This window comes from Cervus elaphus, chromosome 1 (assembly GCF_910594005.1).
Source record: "Cervus elaphus chromosome 1, mCerEla1.1, whole genome shotgun sequence".
In the NCBI taxonomy this organism is placed as follows: domain Eukaryota; kingdom Metazoa; phylum Chordata; class Mammalia; order Artiodactyla; family Cervidae; genus Cervus; species Cervus elaphus.
The window spans coordinates 41258768-41284817 of NC_057815.1; the positions used below are offsets into that span (position 1 = coordinate 41258768).

The 26050-nt window shown below is 47.2% G+C and overlaps 1 protein-coding gene across 4 annotated transcripts in view; it reads right to left on the reverse strand.

Annotated features, from left to right (window-relative positions):
• Positions 1 to 26050, reverse strand: part of SIK3 (SIK family kinase 3) — a 255842-nt gene that overhangs the window by 11138 nt on the left and 218654 nt on the right. Inside the window, exons 7-21 of one of the 4 annotated variants that reach the window (XM_043899974.1) lie at positions 21085 to 21203; positions 20428 to 20538; positions 20062 to 20205; positions 19583 to 19660; positions 19052 to 19161; positions 17536 to 17689; positions 17155 to 17310; positions 14012 to 14082; positions 11642 to 11785; positions 7727 to 7877; positions 6852 to 6977; positions 6496 to 6581; positions 5939 to 6048; positions 4617 to 4956; positions 2960 to 3660 (exon numbers count right to left, since the gene is read on the reverse strand). In XM_043899974.1, coding sequence (XP_043755909.1) covers positions 2960 to 3660; positions 4617 to 4956; positions 5939 to 6048; positions 6496 to 6581; positions 6852 to 6977; positions 7727 to 7877; positions 11642 to 11785; positions 14012 to 14082; positions 17155 to 17310; positions 17536 to 17689; positions 19052 to 19161; positions 19583 to 19660; positions 20062 to 20205; positions 20428 to 20538; positions 21085 to 21203 — 2601 coding nt within the window. Of the gene's footprint in view, positions 1 to 2959; positions 3841 to 4616; positions 4957 to 5938; positions 6049 to 6495; positions 6582 to 6851; positions 6978 to 7726; positions 7878 to 11641; positions 11786 to 14011; positions 14083 to 17154; positions 17311 to 17535; positions 17690 to 19051; positions 19162 to 19582; positions 19661 to 20061; positions 20206 to 20427; positions 20539 to 21084; positions 21204 to 26050 lie in introns of all 4 variants that reach the window. The other 3 variants (XM_043899957.1, XM_043899984.1, XM_043899965.1) reach the window with 3 other exon arrangements.

Consider the following 26050-nt stretch of genomic DNA (forward strand, 5'->3'; position numbering starts at 1 on the left):
CGATCCCTGGGTCAGGAAGATCCCCTGGAGGAGGGAATGTCTACCACTCCAGTATTCTTGCCTGGAGAATTCCATGGACAGAGGAGCCTGGAGGGCTACAGTCCATGGGGTCGCAAAGAGTCAGACACGACAGAGTGACTAAGACTTTCAAACCTGATCAGGAGGCAACAAGGACAGGGTATTTTTGAGCGGAAACCTTTAGGGGTGTATTTATGGCTGGATTCTTCCAGAAACCCAAAGAGATGCAGGCAGAGAAGAGTGGTGGTGATGGCAGTGGATGTAAGAAGGAGCGAGAAGGGAGAGGGAGGCGAGATCGCAGGCACTCAGCTTGGGGAATGGTAGGAGGGGTCTGTCAAGAGAATCCTGACTCACATGTTGGTCTGAAGTAAACTGATTTAAAGCTGCTGGGTCCATATCAGACCCTGGGTTTCAGGAACCCTTTGCCCTTAGCTTCTAATTCTTTCATGTAGACTGCACTGCAAGTAAGGTAGCTTGTCTCCCCCTAAAACATCCCTGAGACACTCTCACCCATGGTCTTTCCTCATGCTTCTCCCCTAAATCCAAACAGCAAAATCCTCTTCATCCACCAAGTCCGTGCATGCTCAGTCGCTCAGACATGTTTGACTCTGAGACCCCATGGACTGAAGCTCGCCAGGCTCCTCTATCCATGGAATTCTCTCCAGGCAAGAATACTAGAGAAGGTTGCAAGCTCTCCTCCAGGGGATCTTCCTGACCCAGGGATTGAGCCTGCATCTCTTTAGTCTTCTGCATTGGCAGGTGAATTCTTTACCACTGGGCCACCTGCAAAGTCACCAAGACCTCACTCAAATGTCACTCACTGTGGGAAACCTGGCCCTGCTCTGAAAGAGAACCAGTCTCCCCTGGCTCTGGTGCTCCCACAGCACCTGAACTTGTCACATTCTGCTTTTCTTTAGGCACTAAACAGACCCACAAGCCTGCCAAAACGGGTGCGGTTCCTCTGACAATCAGAGGACACAAGCAAATTCAAGCCTCCTGGTCTCTCTGTATATAGTTGTCACAGAGGAGGGAAAAGTGATAGGAATTAAGAGAGAATCATTTTTGAAGAAAAATATTTCAAAAGGTTATTTTCACAGACAGCAATCCGGGGAGATGGGTTGGGGAGTGTGCACTGTTTGCTCACTCGCTCCTTCCTGGAGTCTCGCACATGTGGTGCGTGCTCAGGACACGTCTGCTGGAGTGGAGTGAGGAGCTCTCGGGTTCAGTGCCGCTTCCTAGCTGTGGGCCTTGGGGGTGACTTACTCAATCTGCGCCTCAATTGTCCCACTGGTAAACGGGAGCTGTGAGGATTAGGCGAATTTATGTGTGAACAGCATCTGGTGTATGGCATGTGAAATGCACTAGGAAAATGTCAGCTTGCCTCCTTTTCCGATGAAAGCTGTCATTCACACAGGAAGCTTTCCCAGCATCCCTGATGCCGTCAAGCTGCCTCTGCTAGAACACTCCCAGCCACAGAAAGCTCCCAGTCTGCTCAGCAGCCTCTTCTGGAAAATTCTTGTGAAGGCTTCCCTGGGGGTTGAAAGCTGCTGCAACTTCCATCCTGGCCTTGGCTCTGCCTCAAATTTGAATCCAGAGAAATCTAATCCTTTTCCATCTGACAAGTATGACGGCTCTCCTGAGCTTTGCCCCCAAGCCTAAACATCCCCAAGTCTGTCAGCCAATCCACCTATGACTTGGTTCCAAAACCTCCCACCAGCCTACGTCAACTCTAAAATACAGCAACGGCAGCTGGACACAATACATCTGACTGGTGCAGACCTCAAACTGGACAGTACCCATCTGCTCTAAAGCCCAGGATTTAACGGGAGTTTCACGGAACTGCATCCCTATTGGTGCTTCATGAGCACAACCTGAGGTACCACGTCCTCTTCACATAAACTGACTCGGGGTCAGGCCTTCCATCCTGCTCTGTGCCTGGGGACCCGACACGGCCCCCGGAGCTGAGTCTGGTGTGCTGACTTTAAAGTGCAGGGCAGGACAGGCTTCAAGAAGGGAGGGTGGGAAAAGTGCCCAGTTTCAGGGTTGAATATTTTATGGAGAAACTTGCTTTCAAGATCTGTGATGATGGGATGGATGTCAGTCCAGATTTTGGGTAGGGTGAATGCTATGACACTAATAAGATGACATTTTCTGAGCATAACTCACTGGTAGTAACTCCAATCTCCTTCCAAATGAAAATGAATGCCCTCATTAATTATACAGTGATACTAAATGAAACAGCATGGCATCCCTTGTGATGCTGCAATAATCTGTACTTAGCTTATCAATGAAGTGATCAGAATAACAATACCTCAAATTATTTAAATCATACAGATTATCAAGTGTGCCTCTCCCCCCGTGTCACACAAACATTATGTATAAACATAAACACACCACATGTGTATGTTTCAATCTTCACAAATACTCTGCAAAGGACTGTGATTCCTCCTGCCCTTTTTCACGGATGGGGAAATAAGAACCTGAGGGTTAAGTGACAAGGTCACTGCACTCATAACAGAGGCAAGTCCAGGACCAAGGGACCCTGACTCTTACTCCAACACTGTTTACACTAAACCCTGTTTCCCCAGCACTGGCTGACTTTTTTCTATCACAGAGGTTAAAGCTAGCTATTTTGATGACAGCTGAGAAATTCTGGATTCTAAGGAACCATGGTCTGAATATGGGAAAACAGGTAATACATCTTGCTGACCATCATCTGTGTGTTCATTTTCTATCACTCTCTTTTAATTCTGAAAACAGATTCCCTTCTCCATCAGATACTATTTCCTATGTGCTTCTCCCCTAAAAGGTTCTGCAGGTCTTCTCAGGAATTCTTTCTCTCTTAGCAACCCAGAGGACCAGGGTTGAAAACAGGTAAACCCTGCTGAGTTCACCGAACGAGGGCAGGCTGGCCCAGAGATCGACCCTGCAGGGCTCTTACCTCGGCTGGACACCTTATTTCTAGTGAAGGCGGCAGCCGGCTGTCGGTATGGATGGATTCCCAACTCCTGTGCATGATTCACGGTTCCCAGGACAGATTCAGGGTCCCCAGGGCCGCCTGTACTCAAGAGCAGGGGGCTGTCATGGCAACCTTTGGTCAATGTGTTCCCGCTCTTCCTGTCCGGGAAGCCATCCTTGGCCCCCTCGCACGAGCACTCCTCCTCCATGCTCTCCGAGTGCACGAGCGCCGGCTGGGGAGCGTAGCCGTGGGTCGGGGTCGGGGAGGAGACCTGTGAGATACATTCCTGCGCCCTGATCTGCAGAAGGTGCTGGGGGCTGGTGTGGTGGTGGTGGTAAGAGTCAGCGTTCTGATACGGCAAAGCCTGGCGCTCCGTCAGGCTCTGTCCCCCGAGGCCAGGAGCCAGACTCCCGGCGTCCCCCTGGTTCATGTGCCGGAACAGCTCTTGGTATTCCTGCTGCTGCTGCTGCTGCTGCCGCTGCCGCTGCTGCCTTTTGACGAGCTGTGCAAACTCCGCCGGGGGCAGCCGCATGTCCGAGTGGCCGGTGAGCGAGTGCCGGGGGGAGAGCAGTCCCTGGAGGATGTGGGGCACCTGCTGGTGTCGCGTGTAGTCTGGCGGCGTGGGGGACAGCAGGGCCTGCTGCAGTGCCGATGTGGTATAGTGCGGTGGCTGCTGGTGTGCACTGGGAGGGAAGGTGGGGAACTGGTCAAGCGGAGGGACTTTCAGGGCTTGGGTGGGAGGTAACCCCGCTCCTGATGAAGGGTTGTAGCTGCTGGGGGAACCCCGGGACTGGTCCGAAAACAGGTGGGGGTGTAAATGCGCCTGGTCGTAGTTAGCAGGGGAGAACCGATTCACGTTCAAGCTGCAGATACAAAAGGGAGTGAGTACCAGGCATCCGTGTGACAAGTGTGCTAAACTCCCCGGGGAACAGCTACCACTCCCCTTCAGTAGTGAGCCTCTGCTGGTACAGAGAACCGCAGGACCACAGGGAGGATGGGGGTGTAGGCATTACCCCCACCATCCCCTCGGGCTTGAGGGTAGCAACATCACTTGAATTAAGATGTGCCCATCTCTTAGAATATGAGTGATGGAAAGAAACAATCCTAGAGGAACAGACAAGGGAGGTAACTGAAATTTTTACCTACTCCTCTAACTGGCCCTTTTCTTCTCTGCAGACCTATAGTAAGGTGGTGGTGGTGTTCAGTCGCTAAGTCGTGTCTGACTTTTTTGTGATCCCACGGACTAAAGGCCACCAGGCTCCTCTGTCCATGGGATTCCCCAGGCAAAAGTACTGGAGCGGGTTGCCATTTCCTCCTCCAGGGGATCTTCCTGACCCAAGATCAAACCCACATCTCTTGCATCTCCTGCATTGGCAAGCAGGTTCTTTATCACTGCACCACCTGGGAAGCCTATATGCTAAGGTAGCTGCGTCACTATCCTCCTCTGTCTCACTAACATTTTGATCCTGAGTCAATATATAGGTTTCAAGTCCATCCCAAGCCCACTGCCTCACTTTTAGTCAGGCTGAAACAAGCACAGCCCAGTCAGAGCCCTTCTGTCCTCCTCTCCTCCTCCTAAGGGGCTTCCTCCCACCTGGGTGCCCCAGAAAGCTGGCCAGGAGACTCCACGCAGCCTCACCTGTGGGCCTCCGCACTGTCGGCGCTCAGCTGCTTGGACAAGGGCCGGTGCCCATAGCTGAGGGCAGCCATCAGGCTGGTCCGGAGCTGCATCTGAACCTGACTGGTGTTGGGGCTGATGGAGACGCCCCGGCCTGCAGAGGCGGCAGTGGCCCCAGGCACGCTGCTGAGCATGTCGACAGGCTCCTGGACTTGGATGGTCACCTGCTGTGACTGGGGAGGCTGCTGTATGCCCAAGCAGGTCAGTGCCACGTTGGGAGGAGGGGAACAGTTCTCAGGCTGCTGCTGGAAGATGGCACTGCGGGAGGGGAAGCCTTGAAACTGGGAGGAAGATGCAGCACCTGGGGAGAAAGGAGCCCCAGAGTGACCACATGCCCGGGTTACCTGCGGCCGGAAGTCACGGGAGCCACTGAAGACGCTCAACTCGCATACCACCCAGAGCAGTGCTTCTCCAACTCCAGGGGTGGAAGGTTCCTCTGGGGGACTCGTGAAGACACACACTCTTGGACCCAACCCTCAGAATGCTGACTCAGTAGGTAAGGACAGGGTTCCAAGAATTTGCAATTCCAAGAAATGCCCATTGATTATTTTCTGAGTAGCTCTCATCCAGGGCAATGCTTCTCAAACTCTAATGCATGTACGAAGGGACTGGGGATCTTGCTAAACCATAGATTCTGATTCAGCAGGTCCACAATAGGATCTGAGATTTGATTTTTCCTGCTGATATTGCTGGTCAGAGACCCCACTCTGAGTAAGAAGGGCTTTGAGATCAACTCAGGCTCTTCAGGGGATCTAGACTGGGTGGTGTCACTTAAGAGGTTCTCAGTTTTCAGAATGCTAACCCCTCAGAGTGCTGGCCTCTGAAGGACTGTATAAATTAGGGCCCGCTCATCTTTGCCTCCATCTGAACACCCACAAGAGAGGAGCCACGTGCCCAGTGGATCACCAAACTCAGGTGTGACAAGAGGGAAGGTTCTGGTAGTAGCCCATTCATTTGGTACAGCTGGAGGGGATTTTATGAAAACATCAATTCTAACTATTATACCTAACATATATTTCATACATACCTAACTATGTATTTCATAGTATTATTACCCTTGTCTTACATTTGAGAAAGTGGAGATACCCGGAAATTAAGTAGTCTACCTGAGGTCTCACAGCTAAGGAGCTGGTAGCAGCTGGAGCCAAGCCAAGGCAGCCTGGCGCTAGAACCACCCCCTACACAGCATGTGGCTCTGTCACCCTAACCAGCGGCTTGAGGCACTCAAGACTAAGCCGCACTTCTCCTGCGGCTCACGGTTCAGAGAAAACCTCTCCACTCACCGTGAGGCTGCATCATGGCGCTGCTCATGGGGGGAGGGCTGTTACTGGGCTGTCTGAAGAGATGGTTGTTGGGGTGGTTGGGAGGTGGGCTGGAAGGCTGAATCCTTAACCTTAAAAAACAACAGAACCAGATGAGTAAATACACTTCTTGAGGTGACAGTATAACCTTGAAATTAGTTTCAGTCATTTGATAACCACAGGCAGAAACTCCATTTTTAGTTTCGATAAGCTTCCAGGCTAGACAAACATACACAGGCCACCCACCATAGTCTACTGAAAGCCTGTCTACATCTTAGTTTCCCAGACGTCCCAAGGAGGCAGGGGTCACTGTGGGCCTGCATCTGGCCTCCTGTATTAGGTGTCAGATTACATGGTTCATGCAGATAAGAAAATGAAGTGGCACAGGAAGTCAGGATTTTAGGAAGCTGCTGAAATTAAAATTGGTCTTCCTGCTTTTCTGACTGAGATGGGTTCTTCCAAGATGAATGCTATAGTCAGTCATGTCTCCCATGTGAGTGAGGCCAACAGCTTAGGCAAAGAACAACATGCTTCATTACCTCTGGAGCTGGTGGGTGAGGAGGGCAGGCTGATTTTCACATGCAGCTTGAAGAGGTGGAGAAGGCTGAGGAGGACAGATAGAGTCCTAAAACACACGCAGGAAAGGAGAAAAAATACTCATGAGCTTGAAGACTAACCAGAGCCAGCCATTCTTGGGAAGGGAAGAGACTATCTGTGACTGAGATTTATGCTCCCGTCGTTCATCAAAAGGCTTGATTACCTTGACTCAAACATGGCAACCACACAAATAACTCAACTTCACTCTGCCCTGCGTGATCTCCTCCAGCATTCACAGGCCCATCAGCCTGAGAGCAAGCTTCAGACAAGTTGGAGAGAGTGAAGAGGGAAGGCCTACTTGAATCTGCTGCTGGAGAATTTGGTGGTGCTGCTCCTGCTGGTATAACATATGCTGCTGCTGGGTCTTCTCCAGGGTTCTTTCATCAATCTGCCCCCCGTACATCTTCTGCAGCTGCTCACACTCCTGAAGGGAAAGCAGTTCATACAGAGGGGATACAGCCAGGCCTACCCCATGCAGTGCTGTCAGCAGACGCAGAGCTGCCCCAGGTCTCATGGGCAGAAGGAGCCCACAGAGAAGAACTGTGTCCTTGATGAGCAACTGACCCCTTTAGGTGGGCATTTGTGTACTAAACGTATTCACGCTCTGTGCTGGCTGCAGGAAGGGAAAAGCACCAAGATGGCCTGGGTATGAGCGAAGGTCCCAGTGTGAAATCGGTGTACAAAGCACACGCCACTCCAGGCCTGGTTGTCAGGCAGGCAGAAAGAAGACCGGCCCTTTCCAGAAGCCTGGAGGCACACTTCCTTCCTCTGGGAGCACCATTCCATACCAGCTGGAGAGTATGCCAGGGGGTAAGAATGCAGAGCAGGCTCCAACAAGACCCAGCGCCCGTAAGTCATGAGGGGAATGCCAGGGTTGCTTCAAAAGACATTTCTGGATGCTTCCCACTGAAACCCAAGCCCAGAAATTCCTCTCTAATGAACCACTGAGACAGGAGGAAATTTAGTCCCTTCCTGGGGAAAGCTGGACATAAGCAGAAGGAAGGAAAGCGTGTAAGGAGCTATCTGCTTTGGCACCTCTAAAACTGCAGTGCTGCTGATGTGAGGGGGTAGAAAGCTTAACACCCGTGTCCTCCTGCAACACCGGTCTCTGTTGCCCATGCTGGTCTCTGCTACCCATGCTTCTCCAGAGATGCCTGCCATCTCTAACATTACCTGCTGCAACTGTTTGATGCTGCTGTTGTTGCCCATTTTTTCCAGGTGAGCTTTGAAGGCCTGGATGCTTGCAGCCCCATCTGAGAACCGGCGCACAGGGGAGAAACGCTCCGTAGGGAGGTGCAGGGTGTTGGAGTCCTTGTAGGTGGAGCTGAATATATGGGAAGAGAAGGTTAGGGGCTAGGACTCAGGGGTTTTGACCAAATCACCTAGGGACGCTGTTCCAGATGAACACAAAGCTGCCGGCTACACGCGCAGCCTGGCATATTACGCCACTTCCATGCCATCTCCAGAGGCCAGTCATTTCCCTAGCCTGCCTTCCCTCTAGAGGCCTCCAAGTGACCATCTTCTGTTTCCACTTACCTTGAGTTGGCTTAATGTCCAAGCCTGGGAAGGTCCTGGGATCAGATACATCCAGTTCTTACAAATAGACTGGGTCAGAGAGAGAGGAGCTTCACAGCAGCCCTCAAGCCCAGCTGTAGAGGAACTCCTCCTTTTACAGTCATGTCTCTATCTAGTGCCTTTAGAAACCTAGAACAAACCTACTCATGTGACTTAAAGTTTTCCCTGAATAGTAACCTCTGTATGACCGACCAGAGGGAAACTACAGTCAACTTTGGGGTCAAAGGTCTGGCCTGGAATTCATAGGTTTTTTTTTATGCTAGAAAACACAAGGTGGAGCTTAAAGTGGGGAAACTGGGTACCGCTGATCCCCAGATGGAGATAGCCCATCCTTAAGAAACGTGGGCCTGAAGATCCTGCACATACCTGGTCAACGCAAATAAGGTTATCTGCTGTGAAAGGTAACTTCTCAGAGCAGTGGCACCCTCCCAACCTGCTAATGAAAGAGGAATCATGTGGATTACCTTCAAAATGACCCCACTACTCAATAAGAACAAAGCCAGTGTCTTACAGAAAAGAAAGAACGAGCTATCAGTAAGGAATGCCTACGAGAGCATGAGAGTTAGAAGCTAACACCTATACTAATCAGAAAGAGATGTTTATGGGTTGAAGTCAGCAGATAAAAGACTGCCAAGGCAGCATTCCAGCAGCTGATGGAAAGGATCAGGGTTTCAGGTCCAGAGCAGAGATGACATCACACTGAGCTGTGGGTGAAATGATGTACCACCTTGCCAGTTACTCATTCTGGACAGAAGCGGAACCAAGGTTAAGAAAGCGGGTGAACAAGCCAATTGAAGTGCAGCAGACAGGGAGGGTCTAGGAGGGGCTGATGAGTGTGCGGAGGAGTTAAAAGAGTTCTGGCAGCAGGGAAAAGCCCTCTACCCTCTAATGTTGACTCCTGTCTCAGACTCCACCTGAAGCTTGACACAGCAGTGAGCTGATGAAATGAACACAACATGTATCTGGGTTCGGTAACACGAAAGACAAATGAGTTTGGAAGACACACTCCAGAAACAGTGATCATGGGAGCTGGTCTCAGGGGTATTTCCTCAGTATTTCTTATTTCTGTTTGTATTTCAGGTGTTTGGAGTTAAAGCAAGCAGGTACTATTTTCTCCTAGAATCTGATTCTTACACTTTCAGTATTTTCTGATGATGGACACATTTCTGATTCACTCAGAAAGCTGTGTTCTTCGAGGAGTTAATTAGTCTGTACAAAACACATTCTCTCCCATCCCAGGTCCAGGTATTTCATGACTTTTCCAGAAGATCAGGTTGTGAACAGACTGACATCCTGGGCGGCCCAGCACAGGAGCTTCCGAGGAATAGTTCTTAGGTAGCTGCTCATTTTGGAAGCACTGACAATATCAATTGTGCTTTATTTTTATTAGCAATCACATTCAAACTCAGGACAGCCTCATGTCAGGCTGATATGCCCACTATACTCTTCAAACAGGGACTTGGCTCCCCACCTAGATAAAATCCATCTTGTGTTAGTTAGGGGTTTTTTTTGTTAATTACACTTAATTTTTTTTTTTTTTTTTAGTTTATAAATTACACAATTCCAGGATTACACACTCAGACCCCTCTTCTGTCTTCATGTTGGACTTCATCTACGATACCCCAGAAGAACAGACATATCGGCTGTTCTTGTGTCATTTCCTCCAGCAAATGAAAGGAATTCAATAATATCTCCAGGCCACCCATTTTCAGTGTTTGATAGCCTTGGAAAGTTTCTCTTTTGCCCTGAAGACTTGCTTCAGTCTCTTGTGTCACCATGTTTTTATAGCAACTCCATGGAGACGTGCTGAGTTTGCATAAACACCGCACCTTACACAATCTGTCACTCACAGAGTATTCATTCCAGTTCAAACTGGCTTGACCACAGGGAACCCTTGAAACACTCTACCAAGAGTGTTCACACAGAAACAGACAGTAGACAGGTCTCCAGCAGGCAAGGCCTTGACAATGACCAGGCAGCGTGGAAACCACACAAATGGAGCTGTGGGCCAGTGTGGCCTTCCTTTAGCAATAGGTGTAAACACGGTATCAGGTCAGTGATAAAGGCAAACTGTGGTGATGTACTCGTCTTCATGCTTGCCCCATAAGAACATGGCCTGAGGGGCAACTGAATCAAACAAGGATTAAACCCAAAGGACTGAAACTAAACAACAGAGCCTGACGAAGCCTGAAGAACTAAGTGTGGGGCTGTCAAGGAAGGAAAGATAGCAACAGGGAAAAATAAAGCAATAAAGAGTCTATCAGGTAACAGTATAGAGCTCAGAGTTATTGAGAAATCATAGAAAATGTACAGGCAGCTAATGATCACCCAAAGTGATGCAGAACTGTAACAGTAAGGTTCCTGAGGGATTCTCCTTAGAAAAATACTGTCTGTGCCATCAGAGTTTTATTTGATAACTGCCATTCATGCTACTCCTAGCAGACCATTTGTACCATATTATTTATGGTCATTTATGAAAGCTTATCTTTCTTCTTTCTGAGTTCCAACGTGGCACTAATGATGTTTCAGTTTGCTCAGAGGTCACCTGTCTCTGCTGATTACCTATGATGCCCAGTGGGTAACAAGACACAATAAAAACACTGTGTCAAGCTTGCCAGTGTGAGTCTGGCTGCAAGATTGAGTAATAACACATTTATAAACTTAATTTCCTCAGAATGTGCTTTCCAAACTTCCCAAGTAAGGCTGCTCTTCACGGTCCTCCCAAAAAGACTAAAAACAAACAAACAAACAAACAAGCTCTAGCAACTGGTGGTGGCTTTGAAAGTGTGGCCTGCGAGCATGGGGACAGCTTTGGAAAGGACTAAGCTAAGATGTCTGGTCATCACAGAGTTCACAGAAGATAACCGCCTTCTTAATCCAGCAAGGTGTCACTCCCCTCGTTCCTAGGCTTACTTGAACTCAATTTTGTGAAGTTCTCTTGGCAAGGAAGGCTACACTTGTTTTTACGTCTTTAAGAGAAAATGAATTATAGATTTATCAAAGACCTACTAGAAGATTTTGCTGTCAGAATACTGCAAGGATGACTTTCAAGCACAACACTCAAGAGGGTGCAGTGTCTCCGCTCTACCACTCACAAAGGAATGTGTTTTCCCCCATCCAAGCTCCTCATTCAGGGGTCACATGATAAGAAATGCTCATCCTGCTGATGGTGATGGGTTATTAAAAGTCAAGCCTACTGATGTGGTCACAAATCCTATCTCCAGCTGGTCTTCTGAGAGCTTCACCCACTTGTAGGTCTCAAGTTCAATTTCATCTATGAGTCAACGTCTAGAGTCATGAGGATCAACTGCAGGCAATAAACACGTCTACAAGGTAATGGGAAAGAAGTGTCTCTTACAGCCCTGGGTACGGCTGAGTCAAGGAGCTGAGAAGACGTGAAGTTCGGGATGCTGTTTAAAGCCACGATGCTAGTCATCATGTCTGTAAGACTAGCCAGAAAGGGGCCTGTCCGCTGGGCCTCCAGGAGCTCCCACGGCTCACGTGGCTACTCACCGATGCTGATCAGGTACCAGGTGAGGGGGCCAGACCCGGGAACGGAAAGGCTGCTGTCCTAGCTGCCGCTGTAGGTCCGGCGGGATCTCAGCTGTAGGGTTGGTCATGGCCAGTGTATGCCTTTTGGACCTATTTGCCAAGTACCTGCAACAAGCAGGAGCACATTTCATAGTAAAAAAGACAGACAGGAATACTCCTCAGCAAGAAGCATTAGAAGTTAATCCAAAGCACTCAGAATGAAGTGGCGCCAGGGCACAGAAAGGGTGCAATGGCCAACAGACTCCTGACTGGATGGAAGTGAGACACGCCCCAGAAGGCCAACAAAAGCTGGCTGCCCACTGAAATGGCTCAGTGTTGGACCTAAGAGTAGCCGTTAAGAGAAGAGAGAAGACAGATGTTGCTCACGAAGTGGATCAATTTTCCTGACTCCATTCCATTCAGGAGAAGAATGTATTTTTTGCTGGTTAATTTTGTTCCTTGGTTTCCCTCCACATTTCCAAAATACAAGTCAGAAGAAATGAGCCCTAAGGACTGTTCCTAGAGATGAGCCAAGAGAGAGATTCAGATGGGCTTTGTGTATGTCTCCTGAGGCCACTGGCCCCCAGGGTTTGAGGCTGACCTCGCTACATATCATAGAAAAAGATCTTTTTGCCTGGGGCTAAGTGAGTTCCGACACCAACCCTTTCCTCATGCCCCAAGACTGTAACTCCATCGCCGGAGAAGAAAAACTGATGCTGTCCCCAAGGGACCAAAATTCTCTAAAGGATGAAGAAATCAAACCACATGAAATGTTTAGAACTGTTTTCTAGGTGAAAAAAAAGCAAGGCAAGAAAAGAGAAGTTTCAAAAGCTGAAGAGTTCACAAGCTGATTACTTCTATTCTGAAGGTCTTTCCGATCCACCACTAATACCATTAATAACGCATTGGTCCCCCTTGGTCTGGATGGTGACTTCCTTCACCACTGCTGCTCTTCTTGGGCAGGAATAAAAGAAGCGTTATTCCTTCTATGACATCAAAAGGGACGGGCATTTTACCCTTTAAATGTTGGTCTTTAAAGAAGAAAGGAGGAGCTGGAGGAAGTAAAATGTAAGACAAAGAAGATAAAATGAAATACTGCTAATTCAAGTAGGAAGGCAGTAAGTTTCCTAATTTCTCTTCATGACTCCAACAGGGCCCATATGCAACTTAATACACCCTGTGATCGGCAACCTATCGAAATAATAACATCAGGAAAGAAAGAAAGTCAACACGGTTCTTCTATTGGCTATTCTGTAGAAGGAGCTTGCCCACCTGCCAACACCCCTGTTCTCTCCACTGTTCTTTCCACACAGGACCAGCTTCTTTTTGGACAGCAGCTCTCACGCAGAGCCACTAGCGGGTAGAGAAAGGACACTGACCAGCAACCATCCGGGTAGGAGGTCTTGTTTCATCCATTCTTAACTACTTTGCCCATTTCAGCTAAAGTCAGTTAACAGACTAGAGAGTAATTAGTGGTATGTAAACTTGCCAGAGGGTAGGTAAGCCATTAGTGGTTTAATATCCATTTGATAAAAACACCCAAAGTTTCCCCAAGAGCCCATGAAAACCATTTTATTTCAACTTCCCTCAAGGGAAAAAACATATAATCTTGAAGAACACCTGTATTTCTGGGAAAATACATGCTGGATTCTGATCAACCCCCGCCCTCCCCCCAAAATAAGAAAATCAACTCCCACAAGGGGTCATGCATGAAGCTGAGGACCACGGCTAATGCAACTGAGGTCAAATGAACAGTACAGCATGCCTGATGGTCACTGCCGTTTTCTGTGAATTAGGCATCTCTGCGAACAATGGATATTTGCATCTGTCCCTGGACCGAATCCCATATTCTTTTTTCAATATCTCTTTGTTGATACAAGGGGATGGCAGAAACACAGCAAACAGTACAAGAGGTATTCATTCTCCTGGAAAGGAAGAGTCCATGCCAGAGGTCCATGGCCAGACTAGCTAGGATCACTGTCATCCCAAATCTCGAATTCCTTTTCAGTAACAGTTCTTGGCAGGTAGGAGCAGGCTTTGTGCCTTGTGAATACTATCAGAGTTGCAATATGAAGGCGGGGGGCAAGGAAGGAAGGAGGGAGGAGAGAAAAAGTTCTTATGGTTATTGCTGTCACTTAGGGGACTTCCAATGGTGCTTACAGAAATGACATTTTCTGGGTAGTCTTCCGTTACTTCCGTGTGGGGAGGAACATGCCATCTGGCTTGAGCAAAGAGACCACACAAATGTTGAAGCTGCACTGGACCACCTCCTTGGGCAGAGGTGACCTTTCGTTGGTCGCAGGGGGAGCCTGCCCAAGGACGCTCTGCAAGCACTGCCAGATGCCACATTACCTCTGCACAGCTTCCTGATCTGGCTCCCCATCCGAGCTCTCCTCGTCCACAGGGGTGACTGCTGGCACTGCCTGAGGAAAGACAGGAAGGAAAAGCTCAAAGCGGCGCTTCTTCCGCAGCAGCTCTTACTCTGGACACTGGGCTTGGGGCAGGCCTCTCGGTTACTTTTTTCTAATCTGCAAAGCTTTTCTAGGATCCCTGGGTTATATAGAACATTCATAGACCTTTCAATTGTCCCACTTTTACCTTGCTCAGTTGATTTTAATTTCTTCCTCTGATTCATCTTCCTTCATTCATTTATTCATCCAATAAATAATCTGAATGCCCACTATGTTCCAGGATAAAATGTGAATTAGTAAAGTTCTTGCCCCTGTTTTACAGTCCAGTGGAGGACAGAGATAGGCAAACAGACAAAAGGACAAAATAGCATGAACCAGTCATGGGTGTGTGGGAACTGAGCAGGGCATCTTAGAGATGGCCCTGAACCTGAGACCTGAAGGACGAGTAGGAACTAGTCCGGCAAAAAGGAAAGGGGTTGCAAGCGTCTAAGGTTTCTAGGCCAAGAGAGAAGAGAAGGCCCACAGGTGTTTGAAGACCTGAGAATATAGTAGGAGTTTGTTTACCTGGAATGACTAGGAACTGATTTGTTGTTTCATGTTAAAAGTTATTTCCAGACTTTAGATGTCCTTAACACCAGAAAAGCATACTGGTTTTCTAAAAGTCCACTGTAGCACATAACATCTAACTGTGAAGTTACAATTCAATGCTTTAAAATCACTGTCACCCACCAAAACATGTATGTGAAATGAGGACCACCACAATATTCATGCATTATGGTGACTCTTCCTGTCTGCCTGTGGGCTGGGACACGGTATAGCCTTGACAGCTACTCACAGCCTGGGGCTCACGGAACCACCATGCCTCAAGCACTGAAGCAAAAATCACACTTCCGTTATTACAAAAGAGCATTTTTTAATGGACGGTAATTGTAAAACAAAATAAAGTTTTGGGATAATTCCATTGTCTGAATGCTTCTAGGGTTTCCAGAACCCTGACTATGGTTCTGCGAGGCTGGAGGGAACAGGGTTATGCAGGAAGTGGCTCTAGACGGGGTGGGAGAGGAGCCCTGTGGCCAGTTATAAACGGCCTTGAATACCACATGAAGAACTTTATTTTGAGGAAAGGCAGTGGTGAATCACTAAAGATTTTAAGCGGGGACATGATGTTACAAGATTTATATTTTAGAAAGCTGGCCTGCTTTAGTTGCAGCGTGAAAATGCTGGGTGACAAGGATGAGGAGACAAGCCTGGAACCAGGAAGCCCGTTTGGCAGCCATTGTGTTAATCCAGGCAGAGGATGACAGTAGCCTGCGTGAGGGAAAAGGCAGTGGAGACGGGACAGGAGACAGATACTTACTTTACAGGCATGGCGTAACTGCTTTGATGTGGGGAGGAAGGGAGTGGGAAGAATTAAAGAGAAAACCAAATTTTCTAGCTTGTCTAACCAGGGGAGTGATAGTGCCATTCCCTGTTACCCAGAGAGAGACACAGGTTTCACAGCATCAGGACGTGTTCATCTGAGGGCATGCTGAATTAAAATGGTGAGGACGTGCCGAGTAACCAACTAGATCTGTGCAGTTGGTAATCATATAGATAGAAGTGCAAGGCCCAGAAGAGCATTGTGGGCTGGAGAATCTCTCAGTGACAGAAATAGGGAAGTGGACAGGATCACTCAGAGAAAGTCTGTAAAATGACAGAACTGTGGGTTTCCAGGAAAAAGAAGAAAGGGAACCTGAGAAGGGGAGCTAGGAGGAAAACACAAAAGAATAGGGTAAAGGAAGACCATTTTTTTCAAGGAGAAAAATGGTCAGCAGTAACTAATATAGTTGGGAAGTCCAAAAAGATAAAGATGAAAAATGTCCACTGGAAGTTTCTTAGTGACCTTGGCAAAAACAGTTACAGTGGACAGAGTAAGTCACTGCACCTCCCGTAAAGCTGTTTCGGACTCTTCCAAATCTACATTGACCTGGCCTTTTCCTAAGTGCTTCTGCCATCTAAAGGTCCATGAACTTCATCACATTGGTCTTCTATTGTTACTCCAACACTTCACATATGTGGATTGCATCTTCCTATTATAGTATAAGCTCAATGAGGCCAGGAACTGTAAATATCAATTCTTCCCTTTTCCCAACAGCCATGTTACTGGCACAGTGGACCTGCGTCAGTCTACAAACTATTTCATTACTGATCTAAGATAAGGTAGGTAAAGTAACAGAGAGTAATATTTATAAACTTTTATAGCAACTTAACAGAGTAATTTTTACTGTTGAACCAAATAAAATTTAGCCTTGTAGTTCATATGTTTTAAAATTTTAATTTTTTTGATAATAGGGAAAACAAGGTCTTCAAATTAGAGAGACACCTTAAGAAGCACTGCCCTGAAACACCCAGTGAGGGCTGTAGATATAATTAGCACTCAACCTTTATGTAGTATGAGATTTAATGGGTGAATAAATGAATGAAAGAATGAATCTACCTATGGCAGGAAAATAATCAGAAATAAACAGAAACCAGGGGAAGAAAAGAATCTTTGAATGTGACCATCATACTAAAAAACATGGGTTTGAGAGATGCCAACTGCCAGTTTAGAAGCCAAATCATCCAGGGATCCAGGTGGCACCAAAAGTTGTGAGGTATGTTCATCAAAGGAGGAAGAGCTGGTGAGAAGGTAAACCTGGAAACCAGTCTAAAAGGCAATTAAGCCCAGAGAAAACTATTAGCTTCCACTGCCCTCTGGCATGGAAATGTGATCTGCGGGAAGGCCGGGTCTGAGGCTATGACTCCCTGACTTGAAGCGGGCAGGGTTGCAGCTGCCCTTTACTCGAGTGTCTACAAGAGGCTCCCCAAAGATGAATCCCTCCAGAGGCAGGATGCAGTACGGAAATTATTCGGTTAAGTGAAGAAGCTAACCAAAAATTAAGTTTGGAAAATTCTACTAGCTTGAAAAAAGTGGAAATGACACTGAGCATTGCATGTTGAGGGAAAGAAGAAATTCAGATGTTTAGGTTGGAGAGACCCTGAGTTCCAAAACCTCTTTACCAAAAGCCTCTGATAAAGCAAGCAGGGCTTCATGCTGCCACTCACTGGTGTCATGGTGACAAGAGGGGAGGGTCCCCGTGGGCGCTTCAGCAGCTGCTGGGCATGGAGTTGGATGTTGGCACCTCCATCTGATGCCCTCCGGCCAAGGGGCCCCATTCCGTTCAGCAGCTGCAGGGTAGGCGGCTGTAACAGGGACTGCTCCTGCAGGAGGAGAAGGGGAGGGACGGTTTGGTGAGGTGGGGGGAAAGGAGGAGAGAAGACAGCAGTACTCCAGTCTACTGAAAGGAAGGGATCCCACAATGGTGACATAGACAAGAGAAAGCATCCTGCTAAGGACACCCTGAAATCCTGAGGACGGTCTCTGAGTTTCTCAAAGCCAGCTCAGATGAGCTCTCTGGGGGCAAGCCCTCTCCCACATCTGGGTACCTTGTATTCCAGCTGCCCGGTTGGCTGCAGATTTTGCATGGGCAACAGGTTGTGCATGAAGTTCATGTTCGGGGCCACTTGTAGGAAGGGAGCCTGCGGGTTGACTCCAGGAAAGCCAGGCAGCAGCTTCTGCAGATCTTCCATGACCTCCGTGCTGACAGGAAACAGGACGATGGAGAAGTCTGGTCACAATTCTCCCTCACAACCTAGAGCCTCAAACTGAGGACACTGCTAAATTCCACACGGTTTAGTTTATCTTTCTACCTTCCTCCTAAATTTGTATTTCTCTCCAAGGTCCCAGAGCGAGCAGAAGTGTGTGGAGCCAGGTGTGTGGAATCTGGCTGTCTGCCATTTCGCTATCTGTGCCTGGGGATGACCATTCTGCACTGACCACTCATGTAAAACCAACAGCTCTGCGCCAACAGGAAACACTGGCCCCCGTCCAGTTCAGGTCTCGGAGGCCTGGAGGTGAACAGCAAGTAAGGGAGGACACGGGCCGTCCACTCAAACAATGGCTGCCCAAAGTAGCAGCTGATTCACCGGGGAAAGAATGCTGTCAGCACCACCAGGGCTGATGGGCAGATAAGCCATGGACGGGCAGGGCTGTGGAGCTCCAACAGAGGGCTTTATGGCACACTTTAAAATAAGAGCTCTTTCCACTAACAGGGTGACACAGGACTCCACCCTCCAAAGCTAACATTGTCTTCGGAGCCAGAATGCTCCCCTATTGCCTGTTTCATTGTAGGCTGAGAACGTGAAGCAAGCAAACCAGTAAGCAGGGGAGGCTCTTTTGGAAATGACTCAAAGAAAAAAGAAACCAGCTTTGCTCCGAGCTGAACTCTCAAGAGGACCCTTGCCACAACCTTCTCTTCCCTACTCAGGAGAAGAAATAGCCAGAAAAGTGGTATGGCTATTTTTAATGGTTAGAATCTTCAAGTGTTGAACAAAAACCGAGAGAGCTGGCCTTCAGTCCACTTCTCCAGTGTGCGGGCAGCAGGGGACACAATGAAGGGCTGTTTTGGGAAAATACTTTGGGAAACCGGTACTTATTCAGCATATTTTTGGACTTTTGTTCACATAATTTTTTTCACTGAATTTAATTTTTTTTACATCTATAAATTCTATCCTGCTGCTTGTCCTCACTTCTTAGATGAATCTTCCATTAGAATATATGGCAAACAACATCTCTAAAAGCTGTCAAACACAGATGCATTTTCAGGGGTACTTTTATGTGGCTTAGATCAGAAGACCTCAGTCTTTGCGGGAAAAGACATGCTATGCTCTTCACCAAAGTACTGTCACTGCCTGGCACCATGGTGGCTTTCAGCCCACCCTCCACTAGTGACAGCTCTGTGATCCTCAAGTCCAATCAGGTCTGATCTACGGAGCAGCCTGAAGAGGTTAACCACGTGTCTCGGTCACTGTATCAGATCTCACCTGGGAGATACAACAAGTAGGGAAATCATGCCATGGGAGGAACTCAAAGTCAGATGGGAATCTCCTGCCAGACACTCACCGGGGGTCGGCCACGCCCACTGTGTGCCTCCTCATGGACAGATAGCGGACCAGCGCTTCAGGGGAAGGCTCTTCACCCTCGTCACTGTCCACGTTCACCGCCCCGTCCGGCTGAGGTGAGGGAAGCGCGAAAATCAGAAACAAGAGGGAGTGAGAAACAAGAAGGAAGGAAAGGGGGCTTCCCAGGTGGCCCAGTGGCTAAAATCTGCCTGCCGGTCCAGGGACACAGGGTTAGACTCCTGGTCCAGGAAGATCTCACGTGCTGCGGGGCAACTCCCGAGCCTGCGCTCTAGAGCCCGGGCTCCGCAACAGAAGAAGCCACCACAAGCGACGCCCGCCCACCGCCGTGAAGAGCAGCCCCCACTCGCCGCAACCAGAGAAAGCCCAAGCGGCAACGAAGACCCAGCATGGCCAAAAATAAATGAGGGAATGGATAAATAAGAAAATATATAGGAGCAGCTGTAAGGAAAGGCAACAAGGCTGTGGGAAAGAAAGTAGGTTCAGCTGACAGCCACCAGGGGCCGCTACTTGCCTCCACGATTTGATTCTCTGGGTTGATGAGCTGCACCTGGGGGACGCTGATGTTCATAGTGGTACCCGCCTGCTCCGCCTGGAAAGGGGCACACATACGCGCTTTTAAACACCAGAGGAAAATCACAGAGGCTTTCAAAACATTCTTCATGGCTAAAGTCTATGTTTCTACTTCTGAGTTTTTGGTTCCTCTGCTCTTAGAAGCTACAAGGAAGTATTCTTTAGGGAAGACAGTCTCTCTCAATGATTTACTGTTTCTTTAAAAAAAAAAAATTCAACTATTGGTGTCTCTTCTGAGTGCTCTGTCAAAGAAAGGCCGAGTTCTTTGCTTGGCCTCTGACAGAGGAAGAGATGGCGGCCAGGAGGTGACAGGTAAGCAAGAGCAGGAACTTTCATGAGCTGGCGTTAGACAGCGATGGACAACCACCACCCCTCTCCACGTTACTAGTCCTGAATCTGGTCACTGGAGTTATCACCCACCTGGAGGTTGACTGGCGCCTGGAAGGCCATGGTTCGGGGCATGCCAGGAGGTACTCCAACCCGCAGGGTTTTATGTCTCTTATGTCGGTCACACAGCAGGCTGTAGATTGCACTATAGTGATCATAGGCATCTGATCTTAACGACTACCAAGAGAAAAGGGGAAAGAGAAAAAAACCCTGGTGAAACAGCACATCCATGACCAAAACTCTTTTAAAAGTAATAGTAGAAGAGTAAAGCGCCTTCTTTCAAGGGGCAGAGGAAGAATGGGAGGAAAACAAAAAGATTCAAGTTCCCAGGAAGAAGGATACCTGGAAAAGATAGGACAGAGGGAGCACAGCTACCCCCCTCTGCTCATTTAGGTATACCTGTAGTGTCCGTTCTTTGTCCAGTCCCATGTCTTCCATGGCTAAGAGGACATCCTCATTTAGAGGGTCCATCTGTCTTTCTTCCTTCAGCTGCTGGCATTCGGCTATTAACTGTAACAAAAAAAGGCAAGCTATCAAACTCCCAATTAACTACGTCAAGATGGCAGATCATATATAATGAACAAGCTGTTCCATGCTCCCTAGCTTGTGATATTTTTGGCCTTAGATGAAGCCTAAGCAAGAAAGCCCTGGGTACTCAGTTAGGAGCAGATAAGATGGCTAGGCCACTATTTTCCTGAGCTCCTGGGGTACCTGGGATGGCTACGATGATTTAAATAAAGGAACACTGCAGGAGTTGTTGGACTATGCACAGTGAGAGACAAGAGGAGGTGAACAATCCCATGGGAAGAGGCTGTACTGTCCCAAGACCTGGGAAGGGATCCGGATGTGAGGACATGCGGTCAGGCACTGGTATCACTATTCTGCAACAGCTCAGCCGGTTAAGCTTCCTTCTTGCTGGCTTCACTTGCTTCAGGATTACACAACAGCTTGCATCCAGGCCTGCCCTTCTAGGTCCTGGCCTGGTTACAATCTTATGCAAAAGAGCCTGCAGCAGCCCGAAGAGGCGTTCCCGGGGGCGAGTGGAGGCCTGCTCACCCTGTCAAAGTTGGGGTCCGCATCCCCTAGCTTCATCCACTTGTGCTTGCAGATCTGCTCCATGGAGAGGCGCTTGTTGGGGTCCAACACCAGCATGTGGCGGATCAGGTGCTCACATTCTGCAAGAGACACGGAGCCAGCCATTATTGCCAGTGAGGGAACAGGGGCAGGGTGAGCAGGTGGATTTCCTAGCTCCTGGCTTCTCATTTGTTTCTCTCACTTCGTGATCCTTACCTCTGCCATGGCTTACTCCAGAAGGGGCCAGGCAAAGGCAGGAAAAGGTGGAGGAGAGGGAAATTCAACCCTGGGCTGGGGGTGGGGGGAGTGGGGTCCTGGTTAATAGCTTCACTAAAAGTCAGATTTTAAAAAATCTGGGGATAATCCCTGGATTTTTTACTTATATTTTGTAGGGCCCCATTTACTGCAATTAAGGAAGAGTTTCAGTGTCTGAAGATATTCAGTGCCTTACAAAGTCCCCAAAATACAATCAGCTCCTTCCTCCTCTCTGCATTCTGATATGCACACTAACGCTTTCAGTGTAGGGTCCCAGGTGTGGGGAGAAGACAGGCATGGAGCCTCCCTACCGCACACCCTAACCCTTACTGATAATTTTCTCACATTCCCAGGGGCATACAACTGAGCTTTGAGCTAAAGAGATTCAGATCAGAGAGGTGTTTCTCTGGGAGCTCATGTTGCAGAATACACTGCAAAAAGAATGATGGCTCCAAAATCAAGATGCCTGTATTCTGATTTCAAAACCACCTCTATTTCTAAGTGTTCTCATCTGTAACTTGAGTGTACTGACGATGACGTGGGGGTAGCACTTGTGATGAAAGTGAACCTAGATACTGATGATGATAAAACAGCAGTATGGAACTCTGCTGAATACTTCACACATACTTTGATCTCATTTAATCCTCACAGCAATCCTAGGAGGAAGAAACAATCATCATTCTCACTTTGGAGACGTTAAAAATTAGGCACAGAGAAGTCAAAAAATTTGTTGAAGACCACTTAATAGGTTAGATTTCAAACCAGACAGTTTCTTTGGTTGGTGCTCTGAATCACACCCCATCTCACCCAGAACCCGCAGAATAAAGTCCGAAGTCCTCTGACCTCACCTCCGGCCACGCGCCCTCGGCTCCCTGAGCTCCAGCGGCACCGGCCTCCTTTCTGGTCTGTGCATGAGCTAATCACGTTCCCACCAACGCCATTTACACTCGCTGTACCCCTTAGTCAGGACGGCTGCTCCCCAACCCTCACGTGGCTGGCTCCTTGTCATTCAGGAAAGAACTTAAACGTCATCTTTCTCAGAAAGATTTCTCCTGGCCACCTCATCAACCTCAAGGAGGCATCCAGTCATGCCCTATGACATCACACTAATTTCCTTCACACCGACTTCTTTGTGAAATCACCTTATTTATTTACTGCTTATTGTCTAACCCCCGCCGCGTGAGGCCTTTTTTATTGCTGTTTTCAGTATCAAACCTGCAATGCCAAAGACGATAATTTTACCTAATAGGAGCTGAATAAATAGCTGCTGAATATATGTGAATAAGTAAACATTTATTGAAACTAATCAAACAAGACTGTATGTGAGCAAATGCTTTTAAAAACTATAGAATTCTCCATAAGATACAAGATTGTCTGTTTCCATTTTACTACAGCTGTCCTGAAAAAAAAAACTGGCCAGTGACAGTAACAATAGCAATATTAAAGAGACTTTAATAAATGAAAAGACTTTTTATATACAAGGTAGTGTGCTCACCAACTTTATTTCATTTACTCTTAACAACCCTATATTAGACACTGTTATCAGCCCCATTTATAAAAGAATAAACAAGTTAAAATGATCAACCATTGCTACGTTACAGTGGAGTGAGGACTTGAGAGCTATGCTCTTAGCCTATTTTCACGTGGATACAAACCGTGTGACATATTTTCCCTGAATAAATTCAACTCTGAAACCTCACAATTTCTGCACCATTTGGCAAATATCATTCTATGTCACCATCATGAAAGGAATACAAAGAGTAATTAAGACAAATTACTCAATTTTTAAATTTATTCTAACTTGAAAAAAATAAAACAAAGCCTCTATATCACAAGGATTTTATGGCAGCCATCAATTTGTTCCAGCTTTCTGATTAAAAGTATATTCAAATGCAGTATGGTTCTCAAAGTCTGTAGTTCCTATATTCCTATAAAATATATGTCATCTACAGCATTAAGCTTTTATGAAAATTATGTCTCCAGAGTAAGCAAGGCTAGAATCCACAGGTGAAGCATCTGTGTGGAAGACAAGTATCATCACCACATACCTTTACGGTCTGCAATTACCTGAGAGGAAAAAAATGTTCTTGATTTAGAAAGCTGCTGAAACTAAAGACCCAGTTGTACGGAGAAGGCCTGGGCCTGATTCCAAAGCTGTGAAATTATCATTCAGACCACTAGATGGCACTCTAACTGTTCTGTTTTCTTTTGGCTTTCATATAGTATCTAGTGCATTAGTCCTGAATCAGATGACTAATGCTGAATGATGTTCAATTATAGGCTTGCTTTAAAACAGAATTTTAAAGGCATTTTCTTAAAAACAAACAAACAAAATTTAACACCTCTGTAACAAGTCCTGAGTGGAAGATGTATCTGGTTCAGTTTCAGGATCTTGAAACCTCTTTTCAGTCATCCTTAACTATTAGTTGGTTTCAGATCCCTTGAAAAATCTTCAGAAAAATGCAAACAAGAATTTGTACACAGAATTTTGCATCTATCTTTTAGTCCATTCAAGGAGCCCACAGACCCTGTGTCACAGATTCCCCAGGTGTCTATCGGTCCCAGGCCTGTAGACATCTTGCTGCAGTGGCAACAACTGAAGGACACAAGCTCACATCTGTGTTCCCTACATGCTATCCAGCACCCAAAGGAGCAGAAATCTCACACTCTTCACATGCTGCACAGATGGCAAAATATGACAAAATGCGGAAAGCCAGGGTATTATTATCAACTCGTGTCTCCTAAGCATCACATATAGCTCAGGAAATAATGTTCAAACTAGACTGGAAGGCACCATTCTACATAAAACATGGAAAGAGGGTGAAAGCAGAGAATAAATGCCCTCAGACCTAATAATACAACTAACCACCGGACAGTCCATTAAAGTGAATGGAAAGAAAATAGGGCCCCAGATCAAAGAAGACAAAACATCAACTTGCCCAGATGCCAGAGAAAACTGTATTTTAATGTCAAAAACAGCCCCATTGCTTGTTCCTCCTCAAAGGGCAGCCTTTGCGACCGAATGGAGTGGAAGCACTGCAGCAGGGCAGGTGCTCTGCCTGTGCCAGAGGAGGCTGCTTCAGAGCTGCTCTCCCCAGCTCCTCGGGGGCTCAGGGCGGCGCCGGCCCCCGGGGAACCCGAGGCCGCCAGAAAGGGGACGGGAGGACGCCCAGCTCAGGCCCTGCCCCACGGTGCCGACAGGCATGTGTATGGCTTTGTGCAGAGCAGGCTCCTGTATGGGCAGGGTCCTAAAATGGGGATTACGTTCAGACCGCTTCCTCAAGTTGTAATTCCTTGAGGCCAGGTCTTTACCATCTTTTTCCTTTTTTGACCTTGATGATAAACAGCTTTCTCTAAGAGGTTGAAAGTATTCAGTCTGAAGGGGAGAAAAAAATAAAGGATGAAGAAGGTGGGGTTTAAAACCAACTTCAAATTCACCCAAGATACTTAGTAGAAGCTCTGTCTCTATTTCCAAGATAGAAGAAGAAATATCAATAGAATCACGTAAGAGAAAAGTTCCTGATTAAAACTTTGAAAACATGCCGCTGAAGGTTAAAAGCCATGAGGCTGATTCATCTGGGAGAAGAGAAGGTGCAGGCCGGAAGGGAACACCGATCGCTCATCAGTATCTGAAGGGCATACGGAAGACGGACTGCGTTTGTACTGTGCTGCTCCAGGGCCCTGAATGTGCAATAATCAGAAGTAACAATTTCAATTCAGGAAAAATCTTTTTAATTATTAGAACTGATCCAAAGTACTAGATTAAGGTCCTAGGGATCTAAGGAGGGGCGCCTTAGGGAAGTGAGGCAGGGGGGTAGTCAAATAGGCAACGCTTGTATTCTGAGTAAGGTTTTACTTTAAAAATTAAGTCCAGAAGCAACTGGATAGGATAAACTCTTTGGTCCCCTTCAACTCGAAAAAACCACGTAACTATGAAATGAGAAAATTTTGACCTGTGAAATAGTGTCTTTATTGTCACTAGAAAATTTCCATTTAATGATTAATTTATACTGTATTTACATTACCTATGTAAAGTTTTAAAATGTATGGAGTCATTAGGATCCAACTCCTTAATTAATCTTGAATAATTAATGGGTGATGTTAAGCCCTTCTCAAGCCTGGCAAAAAAATCGCTTTTTCCTCTTGCTCTTCTAGTATATCCAATCCCAATCTGAGAACACTAGGATTGAGCTCAGAAGCTACCATCCTATTGGCTTCTAAGCTGTCAATACTCAAGGCAGAAGTTCCACTGCTCTTAAGAAAATAAATCCTTTCAGCAGACTCCTCTTCTGTTTCCATAACAGGCTGAGAGGTCTTCTTTGTTTTTGATTAGAAATGTCTAATCAGAGGCTGGCGTTTGCGATGTCGTTAGAAAGGGCCCCCAGTATCCGTGTGAGGAAGACTGGGGGTCCCTGGACGTCTCACTGAGCTTTGCGTCACCAGGGCTTGCACAACACACGGTGTGAAATAGGTTCTCGGTGAGGCCAGATGAAAGAAGCACTGGACAAGGCGACTGCTACAATTCCTCCTAACCACTTTAATAATCTGACTCCAAGAACCCACAACAGAGTAGGCATTCTCTGTGCTTCAAGCTAGAAAAACCAGACAACTGTCATTTTACAGCACATTAAAATGTGGCACTGTCTGGGGGTAAGAGCCCGGATCAGATGATTTCCAAGGCCTCCCCTTGTAG